At 48.6% G+C, this 22,265-nt stretch overlaps 1 protein-coding gene across 4 annotated transcripts in view; it reads right to left on the minus strand.

Annotated features, from left to right (window-relative positions):
• Nucleotides 1-22,265, minus strand: part of LOC140918414 (uncharacterized) — a 51,275-nt gene that overhangs the window by 22,142 nt on the left and 6,868 nt on the right. For 2 of the 4 annotated variants that reach the window (XM_073362759.1, XM_073362760.1), the window contains exons 1-2: nt 8,101-8,289; nt 5,415-5,528 (exon numbers count right to left, since the gene is read on the minus strand). In XM_073362759.1, coding sequence (XP_073218860.1) covers nt 5,415-5,436 — 22 coding nt within the window. In that variant the 5' untranslated portion in view covers nt 5,437-5,528; nt 8,101-8,289. Of the gene's footprint in view, nt 1-5,414; nt 5,529-8,100; nt 8,290-22,265 lie in introns of those variants that run through there. The other 2 variants (XM_073362757.1, XM_073362761.1) reach the window with 2 other exon arrangements.

Genomic DNA, 22,265 nt, shown 5'->3' on the forward strand with positions numbered 1-22,265 from the left:
TTGGACTGAAGAACGTGTGGATCTAAAGGCAGAGGAGGCCTGGAATTACTTCAAGTCAAAGTTGCAGAAACTATCAGAACCCTGCATCCCAAGAAAGGGGAAAAAAATTCATAGGCAGGAGTTGTAGACCAAGCTGGATGAACAAGCATCTCAGAGAGGTGATTAAGAAAAGGGAGAAAGTCTACAAGGAATGGAAGATGGGAGAGATCAGCAAGGAAAGCTACTTTATTGAGGTCAGAATATGTAGGAATACAGTGAGAAAGGCCAAAAGCCATGTAGAGTTGGAACTTGCAAAGGGAATTAAAACCAATAGTAAAAGGTTCTATAGCCATATAATTAAGAAGAAAACATAGAAAGAAGTGGGACTGCTAAACACTGAGGATGGAGTGGAGGTTAAGGATAATCTAGGCATAGCCCAATATCTAAACAAATACTTTGCCTCAGTCTTTAATGAGGAGCTTAGGGATAACTGTAGGATGACAAATGGGACTGAGGATATAGAGGTAGATTTTACCACATCCAAGGTAGAAGCCAAACTCGAACAGCTTAGTGGGACTAAATCGGGGGGCCCCAGATAATCTTCATCCAAGAATATTAAAGGAACTGGCACATGAAATTCCAAGCCCATCAGCAAGAATTTTTAATGAATCTGTAAACTCAGGGGTTGTACCGTATGAGTGGAGAATTGCTAACGTAGTTCCTATTTTTAAGAAAGGGAAAAAACGTGATTCTGGCAACTACAGGCCTGTTAGTTTGACATCTGTAGTATGCAAGGTCTTGGAAAAAGTTTTGAAGGAGAAAGTAGTTAAGGACATTGAGGTCAGTGGTAATTGGGACAAAATACAACGTGGTTTTACAAAAGGTAGATCATGCCAAACCAACCTGATCTCCGTCTTTGAGAAGGTAACAGATTTTTTAGGCAAAGGAAATGCAGTGAATCTAATTTACCTCGATTTCAGTAAGGCATTTGATACGGTTCCACATGGAGAATTATTAGTTAAACTGGAAAAGATGGGGATCAATATGAAAATTGAAAGGTGGACTGGTTAAACTAGAACTGGTTAAAGGGGAGACTACGATGGGTGAAAGGTGAACTGTCAGGCTGGAGGGAGGTTACCAGTGGAGTTCCTCAGGGATCAGTTTTGGGACCAATCTTAATTAATCTTTTTATTACTGACCTTGGCACAAAAAGTGGGAGTGTGCTAATAAAGTCTGTGGATGACACAAAGCTGGGAGGTATTGCCAATACAGAGAAGGACCGGGATATCATACAGGAAGATCTGGATGACCTCGTAAACTGGAGTAATAGCAATAGGATGAAATGTAACAGTGAAAAATACAAGGTCATGCATTTAGGGATTAATAACAAGAATTTTTGTTATAAGCTGGGGACTCATCAGTTGGAAGTAACAGAGGAGGAGAAGGACCTCGGAGTATTGGTTGATCACAGGATGACTATGAGCCGCCAATGTGATATGGCCGTGAAAAAAGCTAATGCGGTCTTGGGATGCATCAGGTGAGGTATTTTCAGTAGAGATAAGGAGGTGTTAGTACTGTTATACAAGGCACTGGTGAGACCTCATCTGGAATACTGTGTGCAGTTCTGGTCTCTCATGTTTAAGAAGGATGAATTCAAACTGGAACAGGTAGAGAGAAGGGCTACTAGGATGATCTGAGGAATGGAAAACCTGTCTTTTGCAAGGAGACTCAAGGAGCTTGGCTTGTTTAGCCTAACCAAAAGAAGGCTGAGGGGAGATATGATTGCTCTCTATAAATATATCAGAGGGATAAATACCAGGGAGGGAGAGGAATTAGTTAAGCTCAGTACCAATGTGGACACAAGAACAAATGGATATAAACTGGCCATCAGGAAGTTTAGACTTGAAATTAGGCGAAGGTTTCTAACCATCAGAGGAGTGAAGTTCTGGAACAGCCTTCCAAGGGAAGCAGTGGGGGCAAAAGACATATCTGGCTTCAAGACTAAGCTTGATAAGTTTATGGAGGGGATGGTATGATGGGATAGCCTAAATTTGGCAATTAATTGATCTTTGACAATTAGCAGTAAATATGCTCAATGGCCTATGATGGGATGTTAGATGAGGTGTGATCCGAGTTACTACAGAGAATTCTTTCTTGGGCATCTGGCTGGTGAGTCTTGCCCACATACTCAGGATTTAGCTGATCGCCATATTTGGGGTCGGGAAGGAATTTTCCTCCAGCGCAGATTGGCAGAGGCCCTGGGGGTTTTTCACCTACCTCTGCAGCGTGGGTCACAGGTCACTTGCTGGAGGATTCTCTGCACCTTGAAGTCTTTAAACCATGGTTTGAGGACTTCAACAGCTCAGACATTGGTTAGGGGTTTATTACAGGAGTGGGTGGGTGAGATTCTGTGGCCTGCGTTGTGCAGGAGGTCAGACTAGATGATCATAATGGTCCCTTCTGACCTTAAAGTCTAACTCTGGGAGACTAACCTGCAGCTAGCAGAGAGAGTAAACCTGAAAGCTAGTCCAGAACTTTAATGATGTCTTCACCACCAGGCCTGTGAACATTCACCTCCTAGAGCACCACATACAAATTATCCCAGGAATCAGTGCATAGAAGAGAGGCTTCTAAATCCCTGAATGAACATGGGAGATTTTCAAGAGGGAGATAGAAAATAGGTTAGAACGAGGGGTAGTCGAGGAGTTGCAAAGTGAATGGTGCAGCCCAATTGTTCTAGTTCCCAAGTCAGACAATAGCGTTCATGTTTTGTGTTGATGTTAGAACAGTTAATATATAATGATGAGGTCTAAATTAGGTGTTACCACTCAAGAGATCTTGGAGTCATTGTGGATGGTTCTCTGAAAACGTTCACTCAATGTACAGCAGCAATCAAAAAAGCGAACAGAATGCTGGGAATCATTAGGGAAGGGATAGATAATAAGACAGAGAATATCATATTACCTCCATATAAATCTATGGTATGGCCACATCTTGAAAACTGCGTGCAGATATGGTAGTCCCATCTCAAAAAAGATATATTGGAATTGGAAAAGGTTCAGAAAAGGGCAACAAAAATTATTAGGGGTATTGAACAGCTTCTGTTTGAGCAAATATTAAGAAGACTGGACTTTTCAGCTGGGAAAAGAGACGACTAAGGGGGGATATGATAGAGGTCTATAAAATCATGACTGGTTTGGAGAAAGTAAATAAGGAAGTGTTATTTACTCCTTCTCATAACACAAGAACTAGGAGTCACCAAATGAAATTAATAGGCAGCAGGTTTAACACAAACAAAAAGAAGTATTTCTTCACCCAATGCAGAGTCAACCTGTGGAACTCCTTGCCAGAGGATGTTGAGAAGGCCAAGACTATAACAAGGTTCAAAAAAGAACTAGATAAATTCATGGAGGATAGGCTATTAGCCAAGACGGAATGGTGTCCCTAGCCTCTTTGCCAGTAGCTGGGAATGGGTGACAGGGGATGGATCACTTGATGATTGTCTGTTGTGTTCATTCCCTCTGAAGCACCTGGCATTGGCCACAGTCAGAAGACAGGATATTGAGCTAGATGGACCATTGGTCTGACCAGTATGGCTGTTCCTACATTCTTATGTTCTAATGCCATGTCAAAGTTCAGCTCAAATCCCATGCTGATGTAGATGAGTTGCTGGATAGGGCCCAGTTCATGACCACATTCGACCATACTAAAGCTACTGGCAAATTCCTCTGGCACCAGAATCCGTAGAAAATTTGCTACCCCTTTTGGCCTATGTCAGTTCTGAACCCTCCCATTTAGATTCTGTGGGGTGCCTGCCACCTTCCAGTGACTAATGGACAGGGCATTACGGCCCTCTCGGCAGTACGCTGCTGCCTAGCTCAACAATGCTGTAATCTATTCTAGTCCATGGGGAGAGCATCTCCGGAGGATTGCTGAAGTTTCTAAGGGAAGCAGGCCTAAGTGCAAGGTGAGTAGTACCAAAATTTAACACTTAGACCTTGGAGAATGGGTGAATCTGACCCTTGGCCAGCTAAGTGAAAGTCCCGCTAGAGTTCCCAATCCCTGCCCACCAAAAGGCAGGCGAAGACATTCCTGGGGTTATCAGGGTATCACAGATGCTTTGGCTCCAGGTTTTCCCCTAACAGCGCCCCTCCCAGACCCCTAAAGGACAAGCCCCTCAAAATGTCCAACGGACACCGGCTTGTGCAGGTACATTTGGCGCAGCCAAGCGCATCTTGTGTAGTAAACTGGACCTGCTGAGTCCAGACTTTACAAAAGGAGTCATACTACAAAGTGATGCCTCTGAGGTGGGACTTGGGATGGTTGTATTGCAGGTGACGGAGGATGGAGAACACCCCATCCTAAATCTCAGTAGGAAGCTTCTCCCACAGAAGAAGAACTATTCCAATATAGGAAAGGAAAGTCTTGCAGCGAAGTGGGCAGTGAAGACATTATGATACTACCTCCTGGAAGCACCCTTCACCCTGGTCACGGACCAGGCCCCCCTTAAATAGCTGCAGGCTATGAAAGATGACAACCCCAGACTCACGCCCTGCAGCCATTTGCTTCTTGGTGCACCACAGCACATGGAAACACCAATTTTTTTCCCCATAAGGGGCAGGTGACGTTTTCACAGAGCGTGCCCTTTGCCACACTTGCAGGAGTGCATGACAGGGTAAAAAGGCACTCCCTAGCCCAGACCCTAACAGGTTAATGCAGCAGCCAATTAACCCTGCTGCTTAGCGGGAGCAAGGGACATATAAAGGGCCGCCTGGGAGATGGGGGAACAGCTGGGTCTGAGCTGGAGTCCCACCCTGAGGTCTACATGGGGAGACCATTGGTTGCAGTTTCCATCTTTGTTTCGCTATAGCAGGTTTTGTTCTGTTTGGACACCCTAAAGAAGGCCCTGTGGAGAAGGGGCCACAACTAACTGAAGGCTGCCTAACTATTTTAGTTTTGTGCCTCCAAAACACCCCTGTTTGCTGCTCCAGTTCATCAGTTCAAAAGTCCCACCCCATCCTCCCCCTCCTTCTCCCCTGGGCATCTGACTTATCACCTAAGCCTCACTGGCCAGCTCTCAGTACCAGTGACATATTCACCCCACAGAGACTTCAACCACTGAGGCTGATCACAGACCCAAAAGTCCAAGCCACATAGCTCTCACTGAGGCACAAGCATCCCAGTCTCATCTGGCCTATTCATGGCCTCAAGGCCCAGCCACACAACCCTTGCAGAGAACAGAAATAGGCAGACTTAATGCACCATTCATCTAGTCCCTCTACACACAAGCACAGACTCCACAGCTACACCCTCTGAATCGCCCGTTTGCTATTCCTGTTCACCTGGGATGCTGGGAGCTCATGGCAGCACTTCGGCAAACCCAGATTTTCACCTCATTCACTGACAGTTCCCAAACGGTTTAGTTTATTCCTCACCTGCGCAGGTGCCACTCAGCATCTCCTTTTCATCGTAGCTCTGGAGAGTGGGGACCCGCAGCTCTTCCTCTCATTCCCGGCTGGAGATCATGTCTTGTTTGGGAATGGGAAATCCTGCTCAGGGGAGGAGAAATGGGCAAGATCAGGGCTTGTCACCTCTTCACCAAAGATTTGCTACACAGATCCCTCTGGGGTTTAAAACCCAGCCCCTCTCTTTGCTGAGGGAACATTTCACCTGCACAGAAAGGAAATACCTCCTGGGAAGTGTGTTGTGCCGTATACAAAATTCAGGGATCTCCACACACTGAGGGACTTGACAAAAAGAAAAACAAGCCACTTGCACATCTCTAACCAGGCCTATTAGAGACCAGAACCAGCCCTTGGGGCGGAGGGACCCCAGGCAGGACAATGTCCTAGTTCTGTCCCCCTTGGAAGCCCTGAGCAGAGGGAGATCAGCAGCAGTGCAATGTCTCTCAACCTCCTTCCCAGAGGGACGGTATGGGAGGTGACAAAGGCATTGGGGCCATCAGGGCAGAAAGCATGGTTGGAATGGGCCCCAACAGGTGGCCCCTTGGCTGGGGCTGCAGCAGTGCAGGAGCAGTGATTGCTCTCTACTAGCACTGCCTGCTCCCACTTATCTGTCTAGCAGGACTGCCTCCACCCTTACCCCACCACAGGGAGAAAGACAATGATCTGGGACTCAGAGTTCCCCTTCAACATGGGGAGGGGGAGAGAGGCCAGCTCCTGCTCCCCACATGGGGGTCAGGGAAGACTCTCTCGGCTACTCCAGTTCTTCCATGTGGTGGGGAGGGCTGGGAACAACCTCAATGGAAGCTGCTGCTGGGCAGGAAGGGAATTGGGCTGGAGTGTGACTTGGGGGTGTGAATGGGGAGGTGAATGTTGTGTGGGAGATGTAGGGCAGAGTGCTCAGATGACGAGTGTGTGAGTGGTTTGGTCTGTAGTGACAGGGTGCCTGGTATAGGAGTTGCGGGGAGGGGTGTGTGTGTGACCGTCATGGGGGGGTGTGAGTGGAGAGTGGTGATTTTGGGAGGCTGAGTGAGAGACTGGGCTGGGGAAGAGGTGGAGAAAATCTTGGCCAGGGCTGAGGATGATAGTAAAGAATGGAGGGGGGAGAGAGCTTGGGTCAGGGAAGGAAGGGAGGATGGAAAGAGAAGGAAAGAAAAGGGAGAGGGAGAGAGACAGCAGCATGAGAGAGGGGAAAGAGCAAAATAAGGGAAAAGGGAAGGATGGTAGGAGAGCACTAAGGAGCAAAAGGGAGTTCCCTGGTGAACACAGTATTTACCAGAGCACAGCAAGAATACGGAGAACATCTGCCTAGAATGGGGCAGCAGTGGGAATTCCTCTGAGCCCAACTACCCCAGCCCCCCACAGAGGGGCTGACACCCCTCCCAGCCCAGAAATTACTTGAGCATTTATGGGTTGCTTGAAGTAGAATGCATAGGATATTTCCACCAGCCAGGGCCAGGGGCCAGAGAAGCAACCTTGGGAGCTTCAGAGACCACAAAGCTCCTAACACTCATGAGGAAACCCGTCACTCTCCTGCAGTGTCCCCGCAGAGTCACCCTCAGGGCCCCTTTCTGCCTAGGAGAAAGACATGACCACTTCCTCAAATGCTGGCAGCTGGAACAAGTATCCCCAGCTCCCTGCCTGCTTCAACCCCACTGGGCAGGGAAGGGGCTCCCAGGTTTGGCCCAGATTCCCTTACCTTATGCACCCTGGAACAATAATAGCTCCCATGAATCCTGGCTTAGACTCATCACTCCCAGCTGGGCCTTTATACCCAGGGTGCCCACACTCCAGACCCACTTCCCTCGCCCCATACAGACTGCTGCTCTCTCCCTGTCAATAACGACTCAGAAGGAAGCAGCCTACAGAAAACACACTTCATAGCTCCATCCTGTGCCCACTGTGTGTCCATGTGTGACCCATAGTAACCCCATGTGGGTCTTTGTCCCCCACAACAGGATTTATGAGGCTGCTGCTCGTAACAACACCACAGCTGGGAGATCAAGCCCAAGACCTCTTAAGCTAAGGGCATGAGCCTCTACTGCTTGAGCTCATGGCACAGGTCCATTAACTTTCAGGCAGTGGCGGAGTCAAACTTCTGAGCTCTGCTTTACCAGCTTGGGTACAAAAATCTACACTTTGCCGCTGGGAATTGCTTGGTGCCTTTACTATGGTGCAGACCCAGCACCTTCCACCAGCACTAAATGCACAGACATGTGTATCATGTCCCTTTAACAGAGCCTGAACTAAACACTGTCAAAGAGAAGAATAAACAGCTACACTGTGGGGAGTGTCCCCGGAGCAGCATCATTATTAGGCATACAGGGCACTGCCTTTTAGTCTCACTCCTGTTAGACTAAATCTGCCCAGGGATGAGGCAGTAACGGGTCTGGGCAGCACTATTCTTGGACCTCGTCAGCTCTTTTTTTATTTTTCCTATCCCCTTCAATCTCCTTCCTTTCTCTCTCCTCCCCCTCCAGCTGGGAGAGTTGGTTATTGTTCCATTTCTGCATACATGCTCGCTCCAATATCGGGATCAGCTAAGAGCCTGTGTGTGCCAATAAAGCAGCAGATCTGTGACTCACAGACACACATGGAGCAGAGATGGGGGAGGTGAAGCATTTTTACAGAATCACTTTCCCCAAGTTCTCTCAATTACCTGGAATTTCCATCTCAGGAGTTAGTGTTTGCAGAGTCCGGAGCTTCCCCTAGGAGGCTAGTTACAGTCAGAGACAGTCCCCAGCATGGCTAGTAACAGAAGGTTCTTTAAATAAGGCAGATAGTGTAGAGAGGAGAGGAGGGAAGCAGCAGTTGCTCAGTCTAGGCTCCTGGGAAGAAAACAGGCAGCTGCAGCAGCAACCCTCATCATGTGACAGTGGTAAAGGAGAGAGAGAGAGAGAGAGTCCTTTCTTCCAACACTGAACAAGGAACTGGCATGTGACAGTGGTAACCAATCAGAGAGAGAGTTGATTTCTCCCAACGCTGAACAAGGAACTTTATTAGAACAAGGAAAACAGTATTATCCCTAAAGCCATTCTCTCTCTCTGCTTCCCTGCTGAATTTCTACTTAGAATCTTACCCAGCCCTGCTCCCTTGCCTAGCTTCCTGTTACAGATTTAAAGCCACAGCATACATATCCTCACAGCTGCTTAACTATTTAACCTGTCTGTACTGTCACGTCTGCAATGGGGCCAACACACTGGGCCATGCAACTGTATTTGTTCAGGAAGGCATGTGACACCCAAGCAAGGGAAACTGGTTTGGTGCTGGTTTTGAGGACAACAGCAACCAAGGTCACAGCACAATGCAGCGCAACACAATGTACAAGACACAGCTAATCCAAAAGCAGATGAAAGGGAACAGTACACAGATGCTAAGCATCCGAACTCCCGTGTGGCTCTTCTCAGCCTTCCCAAGCTTTGCATAACAAAGACAATTTGTATAACAAGGACAATCTAAGTTTAGAGAGGTTTCAGAGTAGCAGCCGTGTTAGTCTGTATTCGCAAAAAGAAAAGGAGGACTTGTGGCACCTTAGAGACGAACAAATTTATTTGAGCATAAGCTTTTTGAGCTACAGCTCACTTCATTGGATGCATGTAGCTCACGAAAGCTTATGCTCATGTAACCCTTCTGCCCGTCAGAGTTGGCAGCAACAAGGGCCGGGTTCAATATCTAGGGGTTCCATTCCAATAACACAATGCAAACCGGCTCGAGCCCCCACCCAGTGACCTGGGACCAATATATACCACCCCCGCTGGGCGCCTCCAAGAGGCAATACTTCCCCTCTCGCAAGCACATAGTCTGAGTGTAGCAAAAGTCTTTTAATAACAGAGAGAAACAATGTGGCATTATGTTGGGGAAACACCACCAACAGGATTCATAACACAACCCATGAGCAAAAACAACCCCACCCCAGGCAAATTGGGGCATGCCCTTTTCCCTTTGGTTCTTGAGTCCAGCAACCCCAAATCACCCAAAGTCCCAAAAGTCCAATGCCCCAAAAGTCTCTGTCCCTGGTCAGGGCAGCCCCAGAGTTCGAAAGTTTATCGGCGGAGCTTTACCTCCCAATCTGGGTGGAAATGGGACAGGGGTAAGAGGCACCTTACGTGATCTGAAGCTGACCGCCCCATAGCTCCATAGCGGCGCTCCGCTCCGCCAGCCGCCCCACGAACTCCTTCGCTCAGCTGCGCTCCACTCCGCCAGCCGCCCCACGAACTCCTTCACTCAGCTGCGCTCCGCTCCGCCAGCCGCCCCATGAACTCCTTCACTCAGCTCCACGGCCCACAAGCAGCTCCTGCCATCCACACACTGCTCCGCGTCGAACTGCTTCACCAGCCGTCCCGCAAATTGCTCCACAATATATCTTCAGGCTCCCCCACTACTTAACACAACACTCAGTGATTTCAGCTCTTAGGTGAATTCAGCTTATAGTAGGGGAGCCCCAGTGCTGGTGCACTGTCAGCCCAAAGTGAGCTCAGCAGCCTATAACTAGACTTCTAATGAAATCAAAATTAGCTCTGATATTCCACAGTGGAGAGAGGAGGAAGTGCAATCAGCATGTAAGGCCCTCACCAAGGGGCCCATGCCACCAAGTATTAATACTTGTCCCCAGCCTCTCTCCATTCACACAGTTTTGGAACCCATGACCCTTGCCTAGCGAGTGCTACTTAGTTGATGGTGAATCCCTCCATCATAACAAAAGGCCACGTACAGTTCCAAGCACAGTTCCCATAATCAGGGTAATAGCAATTTATTCTTCCTGCCCCAATAACAGAGACACTGGGGATCCCACAGCAGCCAAAGTGACCATTTGGGCAGCTATGGTCTCATTCTAGGCGTGGTGGGTGTGCCTATGCAAATGAGATCGGCCCCTGAAGTTCTTTTCCACAACTTGCCACACCTCACCACCAGATGTCAGGGTGGAGCTCATCCTGACACTGCTTACATCCTCCCCCCAGCCGAGACTTTGTCGTCCCGACAAATCACACTCCCTTTATACCAACTCATTGGTTTCCTCCAAAGGGCCTCAGGAAGCCCACTTTAGCTTCCACAAGCCTGTGTGCTAAATGTATTGGCTCCTCACTAGTCACCCCAGGTGCATCATAAGTTAACCGTTTCACTGGTCTTATCACCCTGTCTCGTCTATTGAGAATCTCTGTTGCCGAAGTAAGGGGAACATCCTCTTGAGTGACGGATGGAGAGGCTTCCCTGGAGGGTCCCTCGGCTACTGGCGTAGGCCCCTGCACTCCTAGTTCTAACGCTGGAGGGTCCAAGGTGCCCAGGACATCCTCTACCTGTCTGTCCCCATTGTCCAATAACCTGTGTTTGTCATCACAGGGGGGTCTCATCAGCAGCACCGGGGTATCAGAAAGGGGCCTAAATAGTTCCGCCAATGGGTTTAGGGCGGAAAAGGGAGAACTCTCGTTTGGTTCAGCTGATCGAGACTGAAATCTTGTCTCCATCCCAGGATACACCAGGGTTGTGTCTTCCTCCTCAGACTCACTCTCAGATGTGCAGAATAGGGGTAAGTTAGCTGCAGGGGGCCCACTGTCTGTGTTGGATGGCGGCTTTGGTCTAGCACCTCTGTTCTGCCCGGCGGCCCTGCCGTGGCCCATCTCACAAGGGGTGCTTACCAATTCCCCCACAGGGAGCAAAAGGTTTCTATGCACCGTCTTTATTTGCCCTGGACCGTCTTCAGGTTTGATCTTGTAGACCGGCAGATCTCCCAGCTTTTCCATCACCAGGTAAGGTATTGCCTTCCATCTGTCAGCTATCTTGTGTTTGCCAGCAATACCCAAATTTCGCAGCAGGACTCTGTCCCCCGGCTGGAGCTCCTGCGAACGCACTCTAGCATCATATCGATGTTTGTTGCGGTCTGCGTTCTTCCGAGCCGCAGCGGTAGCTAAGCGATAAGCATCCCGCAGCTTTTCTCTTAGTCGGGATACATATTGCTGATGAGTTTCATAGCTATCTCCATCCTCTGATACACCAAAGCACAAGTCTATGGGTAATCTTGGTTCTCGCCCAAACATCAAGAGATATGGGGTGACTCCCGTAGCATCGTTCTTTGTGGCATTGTAGGCATGCACCAGAAATGCGACATGCTGGCTCCAGGTTGCCTTCTGCTCTGGTCGCAAAGTTCCCAACATATCTAATAGGGTTCGATTGAACCTCTCTGGCTGAGGATCACCTTGGGGGTGATAAGGCGTTGTCCTAGACTTTTTAATTCCTGCTATCTTCAGCACCTCCTTCAGAAGGTGACTCTCAAAATCCCGCCCCTGATCAGAGTGTATCCGAGCCGGGAATCCATAGACTGAGAAATATTTGTCCCACAATACTCGAGCAACGGTGGTGGCCCTCTGATCACGTGTGGGATATGCTTGTGCATACCGTGTAAAATGGTCAGTCACTACTAGAATGTTTCCAACATTCCTCTTGTCTACCTCTACAGACAAGAAATCAATGCATACCAACTCCAAAGGTTTGTTGCTGGTGATGTTCTTGAGATATGCAGCCCTCGTGGGCAGAGTTTTCCTTTGAACACATCGAGCGCAAGTCTCACATTTCCTGCGAACATCTTCAGCCATTCGGGGCCAATAGAACCTACTACGAATAAGTTCCAGGGTCCTCTCCATCCCTAAATGCCCAAAGTCATCATGCAGGGCCCTCATGGCCAGGGCTCTGTACTTTTTTGGCAGTACTAGTTGTGCTCGTTGTTTTTGTAAAGGGTCAGTGGTCATTCGGTGTAGCACTCCCTGAATCAGTTTTAGTTTGGTCCATTCTCTCAATAGTAGTTTACCCTCCGGGTTAGGTGGGACAACCGCAGTTGGGCTTCGCCCCTCCCTTTTGGCAAGTAGTGTATCACGAATGTCAATATCTTGCCGCTGGGCTTCTTGCCAGTCAGCCGCATTGAGCATGGGCAAAGGAGATTGGTCTAATGCAATATAGTTCACCGAAGCAGAAGGCATGCATTCAGGGGGCAGGCCCAAAGCTTCTGCAACACATCCCTGAAAGTCTTCACGGGCCTCTGGCTCTCGGCGACTCACACTGCAAATAGCTCTCACTCCATCTGTGGGTATCACAGCAACTTCTGGAGCCTGCGGACGCCTGGACAATGCATCTGCATCTACATTGCTTCTCCCTGATCGGTACTGAATGCTGAACTCATAGCTAGCCAAGGCGGCCACCCATCTCTGCCCTGTAGCATCCAGCTTAGCACTTGTTAACACATAAGTCAGTGGATTGTTATCTGTCCACACCTGGAACTGAGCACCATACAAGTAGTCTCGAAATTTCTCAGTGATGGCCCATTTCAAGGCCAAAAACTCCAGCTTGTGGGTGGGATAGCGAGTTTCACTATCAGACAATCCTCGGCTGGCAAAGGCTACAGGTTTACATTTGCCTTCCACTTCCTGGTACAGGACTGCTCCCAGACCCTCCAAACTGGCATCAGTATGCAGGATAAATGGTTTGCTTGGGTCAGCAAAAACTAGGACTGGAGCATGAGTTAGGCAAGTAATGATTTCTTGAAAAGCCCTTTCACATCTCTCATCCCACCGTGGCCCAAATGGTGCAAAGGGGCCATTGTGTCTCTGCACAGGAGGCTTTGGGGACCTCCCCTTATTCTTGGACTTAGATTTGTTCTTGCTGAACTGATGTCCCCTGGTAAGATCATTCAGAGGCTTTACAATCGTAGCATAGTTTTTCACAAATCTGCGGTAGTAGCCACTAAATCCAAGGAAGGTCTTGAGTTCTCTGTAGTTACTTGGACGTGGCCATGTAGTGAGTGCTTCTATTTTATCAGGATCAGTACTCACACCTTCTTGGGACACAATGTGACCCACATACTTCACTGAGGTTCTGCAGAACTGGCATTTGTCAATTGAAAGCTTCAGACCATAATCCTCCAACCTATCAAGCACTTTAAGAAGTCTTTCTTCATGCTCCTCTAAGGTTCTTCCAAACACAATCAGGTCATCCAAATAAACTAACACTTGCAGTAAATTCATGTCTCCCACAACTTTCTCCATGAGACGTTGAAAGGTGGCAGGTGCTCCAGAAATCCCTTGGGGCATGCGTTCAAACTCATAAAACCCTAATGGGCAGATGAAGGCTGTCTTCTCCTTATCTTCTTCTCCCAGAGGGATCTGGTAGTATCCACTTCGAAGATCCAACACAGAGAACCACTGGCTTCCCAGCAAACAGTCTAAGGCGTCTTGCACTCGAGGCATAGTGTACTGGTCGACCACAGTACGGCTGTTTAGGGTGCGGTAGTCAATACACATCCGGATTTTCCCATTCTTTTTGCGGACTACCACAATGGGTGAGGCGTATGGGCTGCGGGACTCTGTAATGATGCCATTCGCAGCCAGCTCCTGAAGATGATGTCGCACATCTTCCATCTCAGAGAGAGCAATCTTCCTAGATCTCTCCCTGAAAGGTCGAGAGTCATGTAGTCTGATATTGTGCTCTACTCCTTTTGCACATCCCACATCCCACTCATGCAGTGAGAACACCTTGGATCTTTCACAAAGTTTCTCCCTCAGGCGATCTTTCCAGTCCTCGGACACTGGTGAATCTCCAAAGTCAAACTTTGCTGGGTCTATTGCCGAAACTGGAGTTTCATACTGGGGTTTTACAATCGACTCAGGCTCAAAAAGGTCTGCTATCTTTTGTCCTTGCTTCACAAAAATATCACGACTCGTTTCATTAGCAATCAATATAGTCACCCTTTCCTGGGCTTCAGCAGGTAGGGTTATGACTCCACTGGGGACCAGCACTCCTTCAGGGAGCTCTCCTCCCATCGGCTGCTCTATCATTGCTAACGTCCCTTTACTGCCTTTCAGACAGGTACTCATGACAAGCACTTCTTGCTCCGTCCTTGCAGGCACTACTAAGGGGGTTGTGCCCGCGTACTTCAGTGCCCCAAGCGGTAGCTCAGATGTGTCCCTTTTAGCGCTCTCAATTTTCCTATAGGCTTCAGCACAAAGCGTATGGATCATCAGGGTATTCAGGTACTGGTCCCCAGCCCGCCTTCTGCAGTAATCCGCGAGTACCTTGAAGAGACTGGAGTTGGTCCCTATCAGCACAGACACATCAGAAGTCCCTTTAGGGTCAGGGCATATTAAGGCAGCTGTGTCTACCTCTTCTCTTACCCCAGCAACCTCCTCTGGGAATTCCAGGTGCACTATGACATACCCTTGATAGGGGTATTCATCCATGCTGAGGCCACATAGGCCAAGGCCAGTCAGTGGCTGTATAGGCAGGTGCCTAAGCATCTGTTGGTAGAATGACTGAAATATAATAGTCACTTGAGATCCAGTGTCAAGCACTGCTTTACACTCCACCCCTTCGATCCTCACCATGACCTCTGCTCGAGGCCCTATCAGTCCTGCAGGGATCCCAGCTGGACAGTCTTTTCTGGGGGAATCTTCAAATCCTGCAGACCTGGGGGGTCCCCGTCCCCAGACCCTCTGGCAGCTACCGGATCTCTCCCAACTGATCCTCAGCTTTCCATACACTAAGGAGGGGTTTTCTTCATTACGGCACTTGGCAGCACTGTGTCCATCCTGACCACATCGGTAGCAGAAGAATTGACCTTTCCCCCTTCGCCTGGGGGGGATGGTGGCTCTAAGTGCGGGCTTCTCAATCGCCACAGTTTGAGGCTTCTTATTCCTAGAAGTCTTAACTCGGTCAACGGTACTTTGCAGCTCAGCTATCCGTTCCGTCAGGACCTGCATTTGTTGGGCAAGTTCCTCTCTGGTGCTCACCATCAGTACACTGGCCATTTGCAGTGGTGTTGTGCTGGCTGGCTCCGATGTTTGGGCTTCCCAAAACTCACTGGCAGCCTGCCTTTCTTCCTCCTCTCGGACCTCTTTTATCAGCTGGGAGTAACTTGGGGGATGTTCCCGTCGTTCTCTTAGCCGGAGATGAAGTAGAATCGGGTTCTGATACTGAGTTCCTCTTACAATTTGAGCCAGTCTGGTCTGATCCATCTGCTCAGCAGTCACTGCTCCCCTCATGACAGCTCTCTGAAGCAGTCTCTCCAGTCTCTGTATGTAGGCTGAAGCCTTCTCGCCCTTTTGTTGTCGGGAATTAAGGAACTTACAGTAGCTGTCTTCAGGGCCCTCTACGCTCCCAAAGTTGTGTTCAAGGGCCTCTAGGCAGTCCTTCACACTGACCCCAGGGTCAATGAGCTTCAGGGTGCGAATCACATCTAATGCTGGGCCGCCAAGGCTCTCTATAAGGCATCTTCGCTTTTCTGCATCTGGTACGGCCCACTCTTGCAGCATTTCAGTGGTATGCTCTAACCAGGGTTCAAACTCCTCCTCCCCAGCAAATAATCTTAACTTACGACAAGAGTCTGACTCAGCATGGGGAAGCACAACCTTTTCCAATATTTGCCCCAGAGCTTTTGTCCAATCATCAGCCGAGGCTGCAGCCTCTGAGCTAGAAGCTGTTGAGCCAGGGCCCAACAAACCTGACATATTAGCCATTATACAAACAGTAATTTCCTCAAAATATAAGCACAAACAAAAAAAAATATAAATTGTTTCCCAATGTAGTGGATCACTCAACAGGTGCTTGCGAGGGGTACTGACCCAGGCGATCCCGGACGAGCCCCCAAAAATGTAACCCTTCTGCCCGTCAGAGTTGGCAGCAACAAGGGCCGGGTTCAATATCTAGGGGTTCCATTCCAATAACACAATGCAAACCGGCTCGAGCCCCCACCCAGTGACCTGGGACCAATATATACCACCCCCGCTGGGCGCCTCCAAGAGGCAATACTTCCCCTCTCGCAAGCACATAGTCTGAGTGTAGCAAAAGTCTTTTAATAACAGAGAGAAACAATGTGGCATTATGTTGGGGAAACACCACCAACAGGATTCATAACACAACCCATGAGCAAAAACAACCCCACCCCAGGCAAATTGGGGCATGCCCTTTTCCCTTTGGTTCTTGAGTCCAGCAACCCCAAATCACCCAAAGTCCCAAAAGTCCAATGCCCCAAAAGTCTCTGTCCCTGGTCAGGGCAGCCCCAGAGTTCGAAAGTTTATCGGCGGAGCTTTACCTCCCAATCTGGGTGGAAATGGGACAGGGGTAAGAGGCACCTTACGTGATCTGAAGCTGACCGCCCCATAGCTCCATAGCGGCGCTCCGCTCCGCCAGCCGCCCCACGAACTCCTTCGCTCAGCTGCGCTCCACTCCACCAGCCGCCCCACGAACTCCTTCACTCAGCTGCGCTCCGCTCCGCCAGCCGCCCCATGAACTCCTTCACTCAGCTCCACGGCCCACAAGCAGCTCCTGCCATCCACACACTGCTCCGCGTCGAACTGCTTCACCAGCCGTCCCGCAAATTGCTCCACAATATATCTTCAGGCTCCCCCACTACTTAACACAACACTCAGTGATTTCAGCTCTTAGGTGAATTCAGCTTATAGTAGGGGAGCCCCAGTGCTGGTGCACTGTCAGCCCAAAGTGAGCTCAGCAGCCTATAACTAGACTTCTAATGAAATCAAAATTAGCTCTGATATTCCACAGTGGAGAGAGGAGGAAGTGCAATCAGCATGTAAGGCCCTCACCAAGGGGCCCATGCCACCAAGTATTAATACTTGTCCCCAGCCTCTCTCCATTCACACAGTTTTGGAACCCATGACCCTTGCCTAGCGAGTGCTACTTAGTTGATGGTGAATCCCTCCATCATAACAAAAGGCCACGTACAGTTCCAAGCACAGTTCCCATAATCAGGGTAATAGCAATTTATTCTTCCTGCCCCAATAACAGAGACACTGGGGATCCCACAGCAGCCAAAGTGACCATTTGGGCAGCTATGGTCTCATTCTAGGCGTGGTGGGTGTGCCTATGCAAATGAGATCGGCCCCTGAAGTTCTTTTCCACAACTTGCCACACCTCACCACCAGATGTCAGGGTGGAGCTCATCCTGACACTGCTTACACTCATATAAATTTGTTAATCTCTAAGGTGCCACAAGTACTCCTTTTCTTTTTAAGTTTAGAGAGCCACTCAAGATCGTGCAACAGAAAAGCCCTTCTATACATAACCTATGAGTAGACTTGGATGGATTAGATTTTTGTTGGTAAATGTCAATTTAATCATGTACACACAAACCCACCAAAAATATTTCCATTGATAAACAATATTTACAGATAGGCAAAATAAGAAAAATGCTGCTCGAGAACTTAGAGTTTGAGTTAAGGATCGGTACTGTATATATTTTGCATATGATGTTGATCATTTGTGTTTTAATGGTAATAAAGCTTTAACTCTTTGAATCTCAACATTTACTGTCATTAAATAATTAGTCAGACCCCCCCCCCACTGTTGTCTGACTCTCCCCCATAATTTCCCACAACTGGGAATATTTAAATAGATAAAAGTTTTTAAAATGCTTAACATAATTTTGCACAACTGTGAAAATTTAAATTGATAAAAATAGAAAAATGCTTAAAAAGAAACAACTTCAGTAAAAATTATTTTAAAAAAACAAAAACAAATTCTGCCAAGACTGCCTATCAGATGGGGAAATGCAGAATGCTACACATCCGTATGTGTACACCAGGAACAGAAAGGCCGCATTGCTGTTTCTTGGGTAGATCATGGTATTTGTTCCCCACTGAAAGTAGTTCTCTATTGAAAACGTTGTGCCATGCTGCCACAGCATTAGAACAAGAGGAACACTGGTATGGACCAGGGACTTTCAGATGACAAGATGATAGATGTAGATGATCTACTTTTCAAACTCTAAAAAGAACGAGGCGTTCTTGTGGCACCTTAGAGACTAACAAATTTATTTGCGCTCAAACTTCTGAGCCTAAGCCCAAATAAATTTGTTAGTCTCTAAGGTGCCACAAGGACTCCTCATTCTTTTTGCTGATACAGACTAACATGGCTACAACTCTGAAACATTTTCAAATTGTGTTGGCTGTACAATGATGTAATGTTACAAACAGGTATCGGGGTTAATTGCCCCCTGTACATATGACTGACATCTGTAAACAATTCTCTGGGTTCATCTGGAATTTGATTGCATCAGAGCCTCACTAATTCTCACTCAGAGCAGGAAGGCTCATTGCAAATCAGTGCAGCTTATGAAGCAGCATAATAAAAAAAGATTGTCAGAGTTTTGACAATTGTTTAATTTACAGATGCATCTTTTCTAAAAATAATAAAATTTTAGCATTCTTCGGACCTCACCGCCAAGTTATTAATATAGGCAGCATTTGGGGGGGCACATGGGAGGCATTGTCCCCCCAAACTGCAAGCCTCAGGGGCAGGCAGCCTAATGTACAATGTAATGAGTTCTGCAGAGAAGGCGACGAGCTGCTCCCAGCTTGTGCTTCTGAGCCCTGGTCTACACTAGGACTTTAGGTCGAATTTAGCAACGTTAAATCAATTTAAACCTGCACCCGTCCACACAGTGAAGCCCTTTATTTCGACTTAAAGGGCTCTTAAAATCGATTTCCTTACTCCACCCCTGACAAGTGGATTAGCGCTTAAATCGACGTTCCCAGCTCGAATTTGGGGTACTGTGGACACAATTCGATGGTATTGGCCTCCGGGAGCTATCCCAGAGTGCTCCATTCTGACCGCTCTGGACAGCACTCTCAACTCAGATGCACTGGCCAGGTAGACAGGAAAAGAACCGCGAACTTTTGAATCTCATTTCCTGTTTGGCCAGCGTGGCAAGCTGCAGGTGACCATGCAGAGCTCATCAGCACAGGTGACCATGATGGAGTCCCAGAATCGCAAAAGAGCTCCAGCATGGACCGAACGGGAGGTACGGGATCTGATCGCTGTTTGGGGAGAGGAATCCGTGCTATCAGAACTCCGTTCCAGTTTTCGAAATGCCAAAACCTTTGTGAAAATCTCCCAGGGCATGAAGGACAGAGGCCATAACAGGGACCCGAAGCAGTGCCGCGTGAAACTGAAGGAGCTGAGGCAAGCCTACCAGAAAACCAGAGAGGCGAACAGCCGCTCTGGGTCAGAGCCCCAAACATGCCGCTTCTATGATGAGCTGCATGCCATTTTAGGGGGTTCAGCCACCACTACCCCAGCCGTGTTGTTTGACTCCTTCAATGGAGATGGAGGCAATACGGAAGCAGGTTTTGGGGACGAAGAAGATGAGGAGGAGGAGGAGGTTGTAGATAGCTCACAGCAAGCAAGCGGAGAAACCGGTTTTCCCGACAGCCAGGAACTGTTTCTCACCCTAGACCTGGAGCCAGTACCCCCCGAACCCACCCAAGGCTGCCTCCTGGACCCAGCAGGTGGAGAACGGACCTCTGGTGAGTGTACCTTTTAAAATACTATACATGGTTTAAAAGCAAGCATGTGAAAGGATTACTTTGCCCTGGCATTTGCGGTTCTCCTAGATGTAGTCCTAAAGCCTTTGCAAAAGGTTTCTGGGGAGGGCAGCCTTATTTCGTCCTTCATGGTAGGACACTTTATCACTCCAGGCCAGTAACACATACTCGGGAATCACTGTAGAACAAAGCATTACAGTGTATGTTTGCTGGCATTCAACCAAAATCCGTTCTTTCTCTCTCTGTGTTATCCTCAGGAGAGTGAGATATAATTCATGGTCACCTGGTTGAAATAGGGTGCTTTTCTTCAGGGACACTCAGTATAGCCCATTCCTGCTGGGCTGTTTGCCTGTGGCTGAACAGAAATGTTCCCCGCTGTTAGCCACAGGGAGGGGGGAAGGTTGAGGGGGTAGTCACGCGGTGGGAGGAGGCAAAATGCGACCTTGTAACGAAAGCACATGTGCTATGTATGTAATGTTAACAGCAAGGTTTACCCTGAAAGAGTGTAGCGACTGTTTTATAAAATGTGTCTTTTTAAATACCGCTGTCCCTTTTTTTTTCTCCACCAGCTGGATGTGTTTCAATGATCACAGGATCTTCTCCTTCCCAGAGGCTAGTGAAGCTTAGAAAGAAAAAAAAACGCACTCGAGATGAAATGTTCTCCGAGCTAATGCTGTCCTCCCACACTGACAGAGCACAGACGAATGCGTGGAGGCAAATAATGTCAGAGTGCAGGAAAGCACAAAATGACCGGGAGGAGAGGTGGAGGGCTGAAGAGAGTAAGTGGCGGGCTGAAGAGAGTAAGTGGCGGGCTGAAGACAGGGCTGAAGCTCAAATGTGGCGGCGGCGTGATGAGAGGAGGCAGGATTCAATGCTGAGGCTGCTGCAGGACCAAACCAGAATGCTCCAGTGTATGGTTGAGCTGCAGCAAAGGCAGCTGGAGCACAGACTGCCACTGCTGCCCCTCTGTAACCAACCGCCCTCCTCCCCAAGTTCCATAGCCTCCACACCCAGACGCCCAAGAACGCTGTGGGGGGGCCTCCGGCCAACCAGCCACTCCACAACAGAGGATTGCCCAAAAAAAAGAAGGCTGTCATTCAATAAATTTTAAAGTTGTAAACTTTTAAAGTGCTGTGCTTAAAGTGCTGTGTGGCATTTTCCTTCCCTCCTCCACCACCCGTCCTGGGATACCTTGGTAGTCATCTCCCTATTTGTGTGATGAATGAATAACGAATGCATGACTGTGAAGCAGCAATGACTTTATTGCCTCTGCAAGCGGTGATTAAAGGGAGGAGGGGAGGGTGGTTAGCTTACAGGGAAGTAGAGTGAACCAAGGGGCGGGGGGTTTCATCAAGGAGAAACAAACAGAACTTTCACACTGTAGCCTGGCCAGTCATGAAACTGGTTTTCAAAGCTTCTCTGATGCGTACCGCGCCCTCCTGAGCTCTTCTAACCGCCCTGGTGTCTGGCTGCGCGTAACCAGCAACCAGGCGATTTGCCTCAATCTCCCACCCCGCCATAAACGTCTCCCCCTTACTCTCACAGATATTGTGGAGCACACAGCAAGCAGTAATAACAGTGGGAATATTGGTTTCGCTGAGGTCTAAGCGAGTCAGTAAACTGCGCCAGCGCGCCTTTAAACGTCCAAATGCACATTCTACCACCATTCTGCACTTGCTCAGCCTGTAGTTGAACAGCTCCTGACCACTGTCCAGGCTGCCTGTGTACGGCTTCATGAGCCATGGCATTAAGGGGTAGGCTGGGTCCCCAAGGATACATATAGGCATTTCAACATCCCCAACAGTTATTTTCTGGTCTGGGAAGAAAATCCCTTCCCGCAGCTTTTGAAACAGACCAGAGTTCCTGAAGATGCGAGCGTCATGCACCTTTCCCGGCCATCCCACGTTGATGTTGGTGAAACGTCCCTTGTGATCCACCAGAGCTTGCAGCACTATCGAAAAGTACCCCTTGCGGTTTATGTACTCGCCGGCTTGGTGCTCTGGTGCCAAGATAGGGATATGGGTTCCGTCTATAGCCCCACCACAGTTAGGGAATCCCATTGCAGCAAAGCCATCCACTATGACCTGCACATTTCCCAGGGTCACTATCCTTGATATCAGCAGATCTTTGATTGCGTGAGCTACTTGCATCACAGCAGCCCCCACAGTAGATTTGCCCACTCCAAATTGATTCCCAACTGACCGGTAGCTGTCTGGCGTTGCAAGCTTCTACAGGGCTATCGCCACTCGCTTCTCAACTGTGAGGGCTGCTCTCATCCTGGTATTCATGCGCTTCAGGGCAGGGGAAAGCAAGTCACAAAGTTCCATGAAAGTGCCCTTATGCATGCGAAAGTTTCGGAGCCACTGGGAATCATCCCAAAACTGCAACACTATGCGGTCCCACCAGTCTGTGCTTGTTTCCCGAGCCCAGAATCGGCGTTCCACAGCATGAACCTGCCCCATTAGCACCATGATGCATGCATTGGCAGGGCCCATGCTTTCAG

The sequence above is a fragment of the Lepidochelys kempii genome, chromosome 10, assembly GCF_965140265.1.
Source record: "Lepidochelys kempii isolate rLepKem1 chromosome 10, rLepKem1.hap2, whole genome shotgun sequence".
Taxonomy (NCBI): domain Eukaryota; kingdom Metazoa; phylum Chordata; order Testudines; family Cheloniidae; genus Lepidochelys; species Lepidochelys kempii.